At 40.9% G+C, this 13166-nt stretch overlaps 1 protein-coding gene across 1 annotated transcript in view; it reads right to left on the minus strand.

Moving 5' to 3' along the window:
* Positions 1-13166, minus strand: part of fer1l6 (fer-1 like family member 6) — a 113554-nt gene that overhangs the window by 63689 nt on the left and 36699 nt on the right. The window contains exons 13-16 of the mRNA XM_060824018.1: positions 9553-9687; positions 6392-6541; positions 4188-4298; positions 1702-1863 (exon numbers count right to left, since the gene is read on the minus strand). Of these exons, the coding sequence (XP_060680001.1) occupies positions 1702-1863; positions 4188-4298; positions 6392-6541; positions 9553-9687 (558 nt within the window). The remainder of the gene's footprint in view (positions 1-1701; positions 1864-4187; positions 4299-6391; positions 6542-9552; positions 9688-13166) is intronic.

The following is a 13166-nucleotide window of genomic DNA, read 5'->3' on the forward strand; positions in this document are numbered from 1 at the left end:
CCTGGCACTGTGAGACAGCAATACCAACCTCTGAGACAGTATGTCGCTCTGTTACACAGACTCATTTCACTGCCAGGTTTCTCCAAGTCTCAAGGAACCTGTCCAGCAGCGTTTGCAATTGGAACCCATCCCCCAAGTGCACAGTGGGTGTGGACATTCAGACTTAATCACATTCAGCATCCCCAAGTCAAGACATATGCCACCTGCACACCTCATTAGTGTGACATAGGAGCAGGCACATGTGCAGTAGGTTGGTACAGGTCAGCATTTCTTGCTTCATTTTGTTTTTAATGCAGAATACTGCAAAATAGCACTTTTCATCTATTATCCTCCACCACTAAATCACCCATGTTTCCAGTTAATCAAATTACACAGAACACCAGGTAAGGGCAATGCAGACCTTTCAACATTTTTTAACCCCCTCTTCGACACTGCCACCACTATTGTTGGGAGGTAAATGACAACTCCAAATGAATCAATTCAATGGAGTGGATAGACAAAGAAAAAGGGTTGGCTCCATCACCAATCAAAATGGGAAGATGCTGAATGGAAATAAAGAGCAAAAAGACATACCTACAGTCAGAGTCTAATGATTTCTCTCACTAGTTGCCAGAAAGTAGGGCCACTTCCATGATATGAGGCCAGATATATCAAAAGAGCAGAAAAAGAACAAAATATATCCAGAAAAGTCAAAAAAGTATCTGGGACAGGAGGGTTTGAGTTGTAAGGAAAGGCTGGATAGACTGTGACATTTTTTCCTGGAGGGTAGAAGGTTGAGAGGTGACCTTATAGATGTTTATAACATCATGACATACATAGATAAAGTGAATAGCCAAGGTCTTTTTCCCATGGTAGGGGAGTCCAAAACTGGAGGGCGTGGGTTTAAGATGAGTGGGGAAAGACTTTAAAGGGACCGGAGGGGCAGCTTTTTCACACAGAGGCTGGTGCATTCATGGAATGGATTGCCAGAGGCAGTGTTAGAAGAGAGTACAATTATAGCATTTAGATGACGTTTGGACAAGTACATGAATAGGAAAGGTTTAGAGGGATATGGGCCAAAAGCAGGCAAAAGGGATTAGTTTAGTATGAGAAATCTGGTTGGCATGGATGAGTTGGACTGAAGGCTGTTTCCGGACTGTATTAATTCTATGACTATGACATATTTGGCTGCTCTGATTTTCCATATGCTGTTTTGTTTCAGCCACCATGAGGCACATCAAGAATAAACAAGTTTTTTGGGAGAGCATCCAACATTTCACAGACACTGCTTGACCCCTGGCAGTCTGACAAGGCTGACCTTTGGGCTGCTATTGTGCTCTGGGTTTAGCCTGTCCTAAAGCATTGTGCTGAGGTTATTTAAAACACAAGGGTGGATGGGCCACAGCAGAGCAAAGCTGGCCACGATAACTGTGAATTAGAGCAGTATCTCATCATACCGATAAAGGAGATATAGGGTCCTTCAATGATCTGAAGAAAAGATGTCACAGCTTTAAGCAACTTTTCAGAAGCAGTTGCCCTTCCTTCTTAATATATCCAGGTCTTTCCTAAAGCCTAGTATGGAAATCATGTCTGCTCTTGGCTGGCATGGACGCTAGAATGCCCTCAGCAGTGAATACCAGGCAGTATTTCTGGACTATCATAGCAATGGCACCAAGGCCAGCAGAGACCTCAACATGATGAATGTAATAGCTGTTTCCTTACTACAATGAACCAGTCTCCCTGAACAGTAAAGTTCGGATTTCTCTTGTAACTCTGAATGACAGAAGATTTGATTCCTTTCCCTGCATATTCAATGAAGACCTGCGGCCGGTCCACAGTCAGCAGCTGCACCCGTTTGAGCTCGCGGAGACCCCAAAAAAACACCTGCAAAAAACAAAATTACTATTCAGAACGACCAGAAATCGACTTTGATATCTAACATTTGATGGGAATCAAGCACATTCACTTGTCGAAGGAGCAGCCCTCGAAACAAATGATTTCAAGCAAACCTTTTGGTCTATAACCTGGCGTTATGTGACTTCTGACTTTGTCCATCTCAGTCCAACACCGGCACCCACACATGTTTTACAATTGAGGCGGTGTTACTTTGTATATGTTGATATGAAGACTGTGGCTGTGTTTCGCAGCGCTAAGGGAGCAGTGTGGGTTTTCAGAGTTTTGTACTCAATATTTATTCCTCAACTGCACTATCTGAGAGATTATCTGAGCATATATCTCATTGTGGGGCCTTATGGAGAAATGGAGATTACACTTCCAAAGTCACTCACTGCTGTGCAGCTCCTGTGGATATCTTGAGAACATGAATGTCTCTATTTAAGTATAAGTTCTGTTTTTCAAGCACCATGATCCCATTTACCATGCATCTTACCAGCCTTCACGTATTCCATCTTCCTCTTTGTCCTTTCTTTCACCTTTCCACTTGTTTAAAATGTACTCAATCTCCCAGGTCTGGTGGAATGTTAATACACTGAAATGTTCTGGGTTTGATTTTACACTCCAGCAGGGTGTCTTTGATGGTGGGGTGAGTTACATAAAATCTAGTGGGCACTATGCCCACTACAATCTTCCTGTCCTTTCTCTCTCCAACATCCCATACTTGGGATGGAGGAGTCTTCATGTGAGCTGCTCGTTTATGGGCTGATAGAGGCCCTTAGATGTTTGACCAGCAGGGTTAGGCCTGTGCCTTGCAGAAGGCCCAGGTTTATCCAACTGGCCTGTAATTTCCTGATTTCTGTCTCTCTCTCATTTTGAATAAAGGAGCTACATTGTTATTTTCCAATCTAATGGGACATTGCCCCAAGTCAAGGGAGCTTTGGAACATGCATCAATTATATCAGTAGCCATTCCTTTTAAAACCCTAGCATGACGTCCATCAGGACCTGTGCACTTGTCAGCCTACTGCTCTAACAATTTACTCAGTACCACCCTCTAGTGATTGTGATTTTCCTGAGTTCCACCCTCCTTTCCATTTCTGGATTTGAAACTGCTTCTGGGATGTTATTGTATCTTCCATAGTAAAGACTGATGCAAGCTACCTATTCAATCCATCAGCCATTTCTTTATTTTCCATTATTAATGCTCCAGAGTCACTGTCTATAGAACTTCTTATTTCTTTTCGCTTTTACATATTTATAGAAACTCTGACTATCTGTTTTGATTTTTTTTGCTGGCTTTTTCTAAGACTTCAAATTCTCCTTGCTTATAAATTTTGTTATCATTCTTTAATTTTCCTTCTGTCCAATCTTCTGACCTGTCACCTATCATTGCACAATTACTTCTTTTGTCTTTAAATTTGATATCATCTTTAACCATAGTTGTTTGGTCCAGTCTTTGGAATTTTCCTTACTCAATGGCAATTGTTTTAGGTTTAGAGGTGATTCCCCCCACACCACAACCTCAAGACCCAACAGGGTAATTCTCCCCACCTAGGTCCCATGCAGCCCCACTCAATCCTGTGTGCTAACACAGCCCCAACAAGACCCCCAACATACTGTGGTGTCAGGATTCCTTTGTTGGGAGTGGGCAAGTACCAGCAGTGACCACTGATGGCACTATTGGGACAAACGAGCTGCTGGTCATCGATTGGCCGACAGCTCTCTACGATGGGATTTCTTCCCAACACAAACATGGAAGGCCCACCTCAGAATGTTTAATGCTGATCACAGCTGAGGAGGAGGGACCTCCCCACTCCAGTCTCTAAATGGGTTGCTGTGAGGCTTTGGTGTCCCATTCAATCCAGTCCATTAACTCTAATTCTCCCTCCAAAGAATACTGCTAGGTCCTTTAAATGATACCAATATTTTCTGTTTCCATTTCTCTGCTTCTGTCCTACTTCTATATCATGCCAAGGGTATATAAGCTTCTGTATGGGTATAGCATTTTGAGTTTGTCAACAAAGGTATAAAAATTATGCAGATTTAAGGCTAAGGATTATTTATAAGGAAAGCAGTATAGTTAGTTTTTTTGACCTAGCTGCAGTCTCCCTCATATATCCAATGACGTGGAGGTGCCACTGTTGGGTTCATGTAAAAATGTAAAAATCACACAGCACCAGATAAAAGTCCAGCAGGTTTATTTGGGAGCACCAGCTTTCGGACCACTGCAGCGTTCTGACAATTAATACTTCCACATAACCTGTCGGACTATAACCTGGTGTTGTGTGATTTTGAACTTCATATATCTTGTACCTCCACCCTGTAGTTGCTTAGCACAGGACGGATGTTGACTGGCACTGGCAAGATCTGATTTCCATCTGGTTCATCAATAGGTGGAAGATCTTCAACTCCTGAATCCGGAATCTGAAAGTACATAATTTATAGCAAAAGATAAATATCCCACACACTTGCATTACTTATTATTTCTCCCCATCCTAAGATTGTCCTGTTCATCTAGCTAATACCTTCTTAATGAACAACCTAATCTATTGTCTCACAGTCTTCGTTTTTGCATTTAATGTCTGATATGAAATTGTTAAAATGAATCATAATAAAGTATGTTTAAAATCTTGTTTGAATTTAGCTCAGCTGGAGAAGCCATCTCTTTTCACAAGGAAAGATGACCATATTGGACTTGAAATGTTCACTCTGTCTCTGTCTCCATCTACTCCCTGTACTCTGTCTCTGTCACTCCTGATGAATTTCTTCATCATTTTCTGTTTCAACTCTTTCCAATACTTGATCATTTTGCAGGTTCTTGACTTGTTTCCCAGTTTCTTCATTTTGTGATGTATTTCTGGCTCTGAATTTTAATACTAAAAGGTTTTCTTGGGGTCCTGAGTCTGTCAAACGAGCCTTTTTCACATTACAAACTTGAAAGAGTAGAGGCAGTGCATGTGGAGATAGTGCTGGAGTGCTAATGTCACCAGACTAATAATGTAAAGGTCCAGACTAATGCTGTAGGAACATAGGGTTCAATCTCATCAATGTAGCTGGTGGGATTTAAGTTCATCTGAATTTAGTATTGAATACTAATCTTAACAATGGTGAACATTAAATATTTACTTTGTTTCTCAGAAGGCAGCAGAGGCAGGATTATTGAATATTTTTAAGACAGAGGTGGAGAGATTTTTATAAGACAAGACTAACAGGTTCTTGATGGAGTACATGGGAATGCAGAACTCAAAACACAAACAGATCAACCACGACCTTATTAAGTGGTGCAGCAGACTTGAGCCAAATAGTCTACTTTTTCTATTTCATATATGCACACATTCTGCTGTGAATTTAAATTTTCAAATCAAATTCTATAGTTTGTGCACAATATTGATAAAGATTTGTTTTTAACTGGCTTAGGTAAATTTCAAATTGCCACAAAAGAACCAATCATGTGGTATTTTGAGGATAAATTCTTCTCGTGGAAGAGACTCAAGATCAGCGGTTTAGTTTTCATCAACAGGATTGAGTGCTGAATTGTTAGAGTCAGATATTCATTTAGCAAACCAGTCTGATACTACAGACTAGATCTTCCTCTGGTTTGCCATCAGGCTCAGGTGTCTCCTGAGCTTATATTGGAATTGGGAAAATAAGGTAGACAAGACACCACATCCCAAATAGTTGACTGAATAATTTTCTAGAAAACTGTGTTAGTCTAACTTGTTTTGCTGACCCAGAATAGCTGTCCTAACCTTCCAGCAGTCACAACAATACAAGTCTGTGGAGTTTGCACATTCTCCCCGTGCCTGCGTGGGTTTTCTCCGGGTGCTCTGGTTTCCTCCCACAGTCCAAAAATGTGCAGGTTAGGTGAAATGGCTATGCTAAATTGCCCATAGTGTTAGGTGAAGGGGTAAATGTAGGGGAATGGGTCTGGGTGGGTTGCGCTTCGGCAGGTCGGTGTGGACCTGTTGGGCCGAAGGGCCTGTTTCCACACTGTAAGTAATCTAAAAAAGAAGCCCATTCTCCACCACGAGGGTCGGACTGCTGGAAGTTCTCACTGAAGAGCCAGGCTACCACAATGTAAACGTGCTCTGCTGGATGTGAGCACAGTTTTGATACATTGTCAGTGGCAATTCACTTCCAAACAAACTAACCCTTTGGCTCTTAACTTTCCCAGTTTTTCATGAAAGATATTGCACAAGGGCTATTTTAAAATGTGTGTGATCATGAAGATTAACTTCAATAAGCAATCAAGTATACTCTTTTACCTCTGGAGGCTAAATTCAATCAATATGAATTAAGCAAGCCATATAAATAGCAGCTAAGGCCTCCCCAACCCCTCCCCCCGCATATAGCAGTGCTATGTGAATGAATTCCCTCCCCAATACACCCTCCTAACTGTCTTTATAGGCATCCATTTTATTAGCTCCTTAGGCTCTTACAAGATCAAACTATCATCAATAATTCATGTTTCAGGAGTTTATTAGGTTGATTTAAACTTGATCCCAAAACATTCTTACCTGCAAAAGTTCAAAGGCTACAAGGAGCTCACCAGCAGGTACACTGCCACAGTACATGGGGTGATATTGAAGTTCAGGGGGCACATAATCTTGTCCAGCCAGCCTCACAACAGGAACAGCCATAGTGCTGCCAATGTACTCTGCTTTACCCTGAAATAAAGGTAGCATGAAAGAAGATCCATCTTTTCAAATTAGCTTGCTAGAACAACACTTTCAGCTAACAGTGTTAGCCTAACAGGATACAAGAGTTGGGATGGAGACTAATTCCCCCATAGATTGATGCTGCTTGAGATTACAGCTTCTTCTGTATGTTAACAGAAACTGCTTTATTGCATATTTGAGGACTGTATGCAATGTCACAGTAATACATCTTAACACTCTTCAAATCATACAATGCCTCTTTCTCATACAATGTTACTGCAAACATCATCATAACACTCTAGGTGAAGGAGTTAAGTTATTTATATTGTCAGTAATAGCAAAGATAGCAAAGTCAGTGAGAACCACAAATGTACAAAGAATGGATAACAAATGAGTCATGTTGGCTGTCAAGGTTAATAGAGTAGAAGCTACACCTGGGTAAAATACAGACAATTCCTGTAAAAGACAGCAAGAAAAGCAGCAGTTAATGTAAGACAGCTGGACAAAGGAGTGTGGGAATTTTAATGTGAATGTTATAACGTTTTCTATGAAGATTCGATTTATCTGCAAATCCATCAGAGTGCATTTTACTCATCATGGTGATAAAGCAGGCTCTCCCTGCGTAAGCATGAAATAAATTATCGTAACCTGATCTTGAATCCTCTTATCAATTTGTCAAGTTGTTCAGTAACACAGGCATTAAGCCAATACTTCCCGAACACTTTCCCACTCAGTGAGCTGTGGGACGGGAAGGAGAATACCCTTGAGCAAGGGGAGGGAATTCATCCATTGCTGCCTCAGAATTTTCAGTCTGAAAACTTCATCTTCCTGTCCCACTTGGGGTCCTGACCCTCACTCGGCAAAGCTCTGGATTAACCCATTCAAACCCTCATACTTCAAAGCAAAATGATAGCAGTGGATAACCAGCTTTTCTGCTGTTCAGTGAAATCATGAATTAAATTTATAATACAAACTAGATGTTTTATTGGAGCAAATTACTGCTGATGCTAGAATCTGTACTGAAAAGAACAAATGCTGGAGATCATAGTAGGTCAGATAGCATCCATGGAGAGAGAGCAAGCTAGTGTTTCAAGTCTAGATGACTCTTCATCAGAGGTGAAGTGAAGTGTGGAGGGGACAACATTATGCTACAGTTTGGGGGGGGGTGTTGAGGGTAGTGGATGTGGGATGCTAGTGGAGAAAAGCAGTTGATAGTTCAGATTAAGCAATTGGAATATGAGAATGGCAGAATAATGACGTGTCGAGAGGTTTTGTTGGTTCATTTCATTAGGTAGATGCATGGCTTACAAACCAACACTTGGATACTTGCAGATACTTGCAATGAATCATTGATGCTTGCCATTTGTAGAACTGTGATGTTTGCTTGATCATTATTAAGCATCACAATTAGAAGTCAGTAATAAATAAAGATGGACAGTAGGACAATGAAGTATGTTTGAAACCTGGTGATCTGTGTCAAGTGGAGAGCATGCACTCACACCAACTAAATTTCAGTATTTCAATCACCAATGATGACAAGCACTGGCAGGGTGCAGGTGAGACAATGGGTCCAGGCATTGGTTACAAGATTAAGTTAGGGAAGTTACAGTTGATCTCGATGAAACAAGGGAGACTTAATAGAAGTGAAACAATTAAGATAGGTTTAGGTGAGATAGATAAATATAAACTGTTATGACAAACTGATGGTAAAAGGACCGGGGACTTCAGATTTAAATCTTGGGGTAAGAGAAAAAGGTGAGGTGAGGGTGATTATGTGAGGAAGAACATATTTACTGACTGAGGGTCAATGACCTGGAATGCACTGTCTATGAGAGGGGTGGAAGCAGGAGCAATAAAATTGGATTGAGCCAAAGGAACTTGTAGGTATACAGGAGAAGAACGGGGAATTGGACTGAGTGGATTACATTAGAGGGTGGACCTAATGGGCCAAATGGTCTCCTCCTCCTCTTTGATGAATCTCTGGGCAATATCCTCCTATTTTTGGAGAAAACAATGTCACAGTGTCTCAGAATGTGAAAGTCTGCCGGATCATGCAGCAATTAGTGGCCAGTAGGGTTTCAATTCATATAAAGAACAAGGGAGTCTCAGTCACCAAGAGCTGCCAACTAATTAGTATAACAGCTCCAGAACAGACGAGGCCATGGCTTCTGCTGATACAACATGCCCTAGACTGCCAAGGTAGAAGATCAATTCCGGATGTTTGGGAGTGAGTCTTACTTCTTGGGGATTGCAGAGACAGGGCTTTTGGCATTTGGAAGCAAAGGCAGACTGTTGACTCTTAGCAGCCATATCCATAGAATGAGGGACACTCAACACCCCTCACCCCCACCCCAAACTGATAACCTACCCTGACCTGTTTACTGGTCAGGTAAGCTGCAACTGTCTCGTCCTGCCTGGAACTGGAATCATATCAGTAGGGTGAGGCTGTTACATGGTTATTAACAATCTATTTGAGGGTATTACTTGGCAGTGGGGCAGGAAGGATGGAGTTGAGCCTTCCCACTCAGAATGTAATTTGGCTAGTGACAGGAATGAGCAGGAATCTGTTATGTCACCATTGCACTGAAGTTCTTTACTTGCCTTTGGACCCAGATGATTCTGCCTTTAGATTCTATTTAAAGTTTTTCATTACCTCAGAATTCCCAAAGCCATTTTCAACCAATTAAATAATTTTGAAAATTAGTCCCTGTTAACTTCAGGAAAGGTACCAGTCAACATGCACCCAGCAAGCTCTCACAAACAAACAGTATCAATTGATGTTACTGTTCTGTGGAAAAGAAAGAGGAAGGCAGTGGGACAGATCACATTAGCTACTATCTGGCACCTCTCAGCAGCTAGAAGGGAACTGGCAGCTTGAATGCACATCAGAAAATTATCTAGAATTGAGACGACATTTGTGTTCAAGAAATAAAGTGGACCAGCGAATAATAAAGATGCAAAGCTAGTAACTTTCTTTATAAAGAATGTTTTCCCATTAAAGATGAATACTTTATACTCACAACTGTATCTTCATCATAAACCTCAATCACCACAAGTGGGGGAGACTCGCTGATTTCCATTGCTTCACCGTATAGGTGGATGTTATTGAACAGGAGCATCTGGTTCCATGTTGGAGACAAAGTCTGAGTAATAACCTGTTTAGAACCAAAAACAAAAGAAGTGTGATTAGGTTTTCATCTTCATCATCTTGATAAATGTTTGGTCTTCAGGACAATTTCCATCCTTTAAATAAATTTTCCTAAGTTACACTTGAAAATGAAAGATCAGGACAAATTTTATATTTTCAGAGCCATGCAATTTGACCAAGCTTCCTCCTTGCCTCAGGCCAGCCATCAGAGTGCAAACCTTCTCCAGCCTACAGGACATACACCGGCTGGTGAAAAAAGACCAATACAAGATGAAATCTCATTTAAGTGATTCATTTGGTCAGACAGAAGATAGGTGGTTTTTTAAAAGATTTATTCACAGGATTGTTTTCTAGGCTAGTATTTATTGCCCAGACAGCAGTTAAGAGTCAACCATACTGCTGTGGGTCTGGAGTCACATGCAGTCCAGACCAGGCAAGAATGGCAGTTTCCTTCTCTAAAGGACATTAGTGAACCAGATGGGTTTTTTCACCAATCAACAATGATCATCAGACTCTTAATTTTTATCAAATTCAAATTCCACCACCTGCTGTGGTCACCAGAACATTACCTGGGACTCTGGATTTACAGTTCAGGAATAATACCACAAGGCCGTTACCTCTCCAATAAAATAAACCCTCTTTAAAAGAGGGTTCTGGGTCTGAGAAACTTGGGAAATGTATGAACACAAATATTTAAAGCTGGCAGTTCAAGTTGAGAAGGTGTTAAAAAGAAGTGTATGGATTTACTAATGGAGGTGTCATGTACAAAAGCAAGGTACTCCCCAGACAATAACAAACCCACTTGGGATAATGCTGAAGTAGGGAAAAGGTAACTTTTATTATTGCAGTTGCGCTTATGGCGTACAAAAACCTCACAGCATGTAACAGTGGGATGCAGATTTAATGAATATTTGTGGCAAAAAAAGGGGAAGAGGAAATCTATCACTTGAGTACCCTGGAGAAGGAATTAGTCCCTTAGCCTGAATGTTTCTTTGTCAAAGCCACTCAAAATAATCCCATGACAAGATAGAGCTCCTAAATGGGCTCAAGGCAAATTATTTCTCAAGGATTGATTGAGTGTCAATAAACTACAATCAATATGGATTGAGAAGGGAGAACATTCTGCTTGACCAACCTCCTGAATAACTTTAGGAGTGACAACTCAAGAGAACATAGTATCACAATTCAGGGTAAGCCTGAGGAATGGGCAACATAGATAAGAAAGAATAAGCAGCAATTAAAAGAAATGACTGGAGAGGGAAGAAGGATATTGAGGGAGTTGCCTTTGTACTCATCGTTGGGACTACAATTGTTTCTGATTTATATAGATGGCCTAGATTCACAAAATTTATGCAAATGGTTCTATTTGCAGAGGATACCAAATTAGGAAGAACAGTGGCATAGGAAAAGTGAGCATAAAAATTACAGAACAAAGTTGGGCAAAATATGGAAGAAGGTATATTTGGATCAAACAATTGCAGATGAATTTGGGCACAAACAAGTGAAAGAATCAAAAACAAGGGAAGAAAAGCAAGTGATATGCAGACTCAACCTGAGACATCGTGTTGCATTTCAAGCATATTTTTGAGTTACTCATATTAAAAGCATCAAAAAAGCTAGAGTCCATTATAAAAGATTTAGTTACAGACCACATGGAAGACAATGACAAAAGAGAAATCAGGCTTGACAAATCTACTGGAGTTATTTGAAGATGATCATGGAGCCAGTGGGTGAGGTTTACTTGGAGTTTCAGAAGTCTTTAATAAAGGTCTGCATTGGTCATTAGCAAGTAAAATTAAAGTGCATGGGATTGGGAGTAATGTACTGGCACAGTTGGCAGACAGGAAATAAAGAATTGGAATAAAGAGGCCTTTGACCAAGCGATGGGCTGTGACTCATGGGGTTCTGCAAAGACCAGTGCTTGGAACCCAGTTAGTCACAATATATGTTAATGATTGAGATGAGGGAATTAAATGTCATATCTCCAAGTTTGTAGATGATACATAGCTGGGTGGGAAGGTGAACTGTGTGGAGAATGCAAAGATTTTCAATACAGTTTGGACAAGTTGAGTGGGCAAATGCATTGCAAATGCAGCATAAATGTGATGCAAAATAAAACAAAGAGGCAGATTATTATCTGAATAGTGACAATTTGGGAAAGGGTGAGTTGCAATGTGATTAAGGTTGACTTGTACATCAGTCACTGAAAGTAAGCATAAAGATACAGCAGGCAGTGAAAAAGAGAAATGATATATTGACCTTCACAGTGAGAGGATTTGAGTACAAGAGGAGGGATGAATTGTCACAATTGTACAGGGTCTTGGTGAGACCACATAAGAATACTATTTGCAGCTATGGTCTCCTTATCTGAGGAAGGATGTTCTGGCTATGTAGGGAGTACAAAAAATGTTTGATAGACTGATTCCTGGAATGCGGGGCAGGCATGTGAAGACAAACTGCATTGATTAGGACTGTACTCACTGGAATTTTGATGAATTGAGGTGCGGGAGGAGTTTCATAATCTTTCTATAAAATTATAACAGGACAGGATAGGACAGGATAAATACAGGAAGGATGTTCCCAATGACATGGAGTCCAGAAACAGGGGTTACAGTCTAATGATATGGGATAGGCAAGTTAGGATTGAGATGAAAAGAATATTGAGGCTATGGAATTTTCTGGCACAGAGGCAGCTGAGACCAAATCATTGAAGATTTTCAGGGAGTTACATGTAGTTCTTCGGGCTAAATGGGTTTGGGGAGTTTGGGGATAAAGTGGGAACAGTATGCTGAGTTGGGTGATTAGCCATAATCACTTTAAATTGCATAGCAGGCTCAAAGGATTGAACGATCTGCTCTTGCTCCAAGGATTGAATGGCTTACTCTTGCTCCTACTTTTGATGTAATAAGAAAATCCCAAGAACAAAAATGATTTACAAGGATGTTGCCAGGGTTGGAGGATTTGAGCTATAGGGAGAGGCTGAACAGGCTGGGGCTGTTTTCCCTGGAGCATCAGAGGCTGAGGGGTCACCTTATAGAGGTTTACAAAATTATGAGGGGCATGGATAGGGTAAATAGGTAAAGTTTTTTTCCCTGAGATCGGGGAGTCCAGAACTAGAGGGCATAGGCTTAGGGTGAGAGGGGAAAGATATAAAAGACCTACGGGGCAACTTTTTCATGCAGTGGGTGGTACATGTATGGAATGAGCTGCCAAAGGAAGTGGTGGAGGCTGGTACAATTGCAACATTTAAGAGGCATTTGGATGGGTATATGAATAGGAAGGGTTTGGAGGGATATGGGCAGTGTGCTGGCAGGTGGGACTAAATTGGATTGGGATATCTGGTTGCCACGGACGAGTTGGACTGAAGGGTCTATTTCCATGCTGTACATCTCTGACTCTATGACTGTAAAAGAACACTACCATTATATTAATAGGAGAATACTTAAGCACTATTGAAAAATCACAGAAAAGACTTGTCAAAAATAA

This window comes from Hemiscyllium ocellatum, chromosome 4, assembly GCF_020745735.1.
Source record: "Hemiscyllium ocellatum isolate sHemOce1 chromosome 4, sHemOce1.pat.X.cur, whole genome shotgun sequence".
Classification (NCBI taxonomy): domain Eukaryota; kingdom Metazoa; phylum Chordata; class Chondrichthyes; order Orectolobiformes; family Hemiscylliidae; genus Hemiscyllium; species Hemiscyllium ocellatum.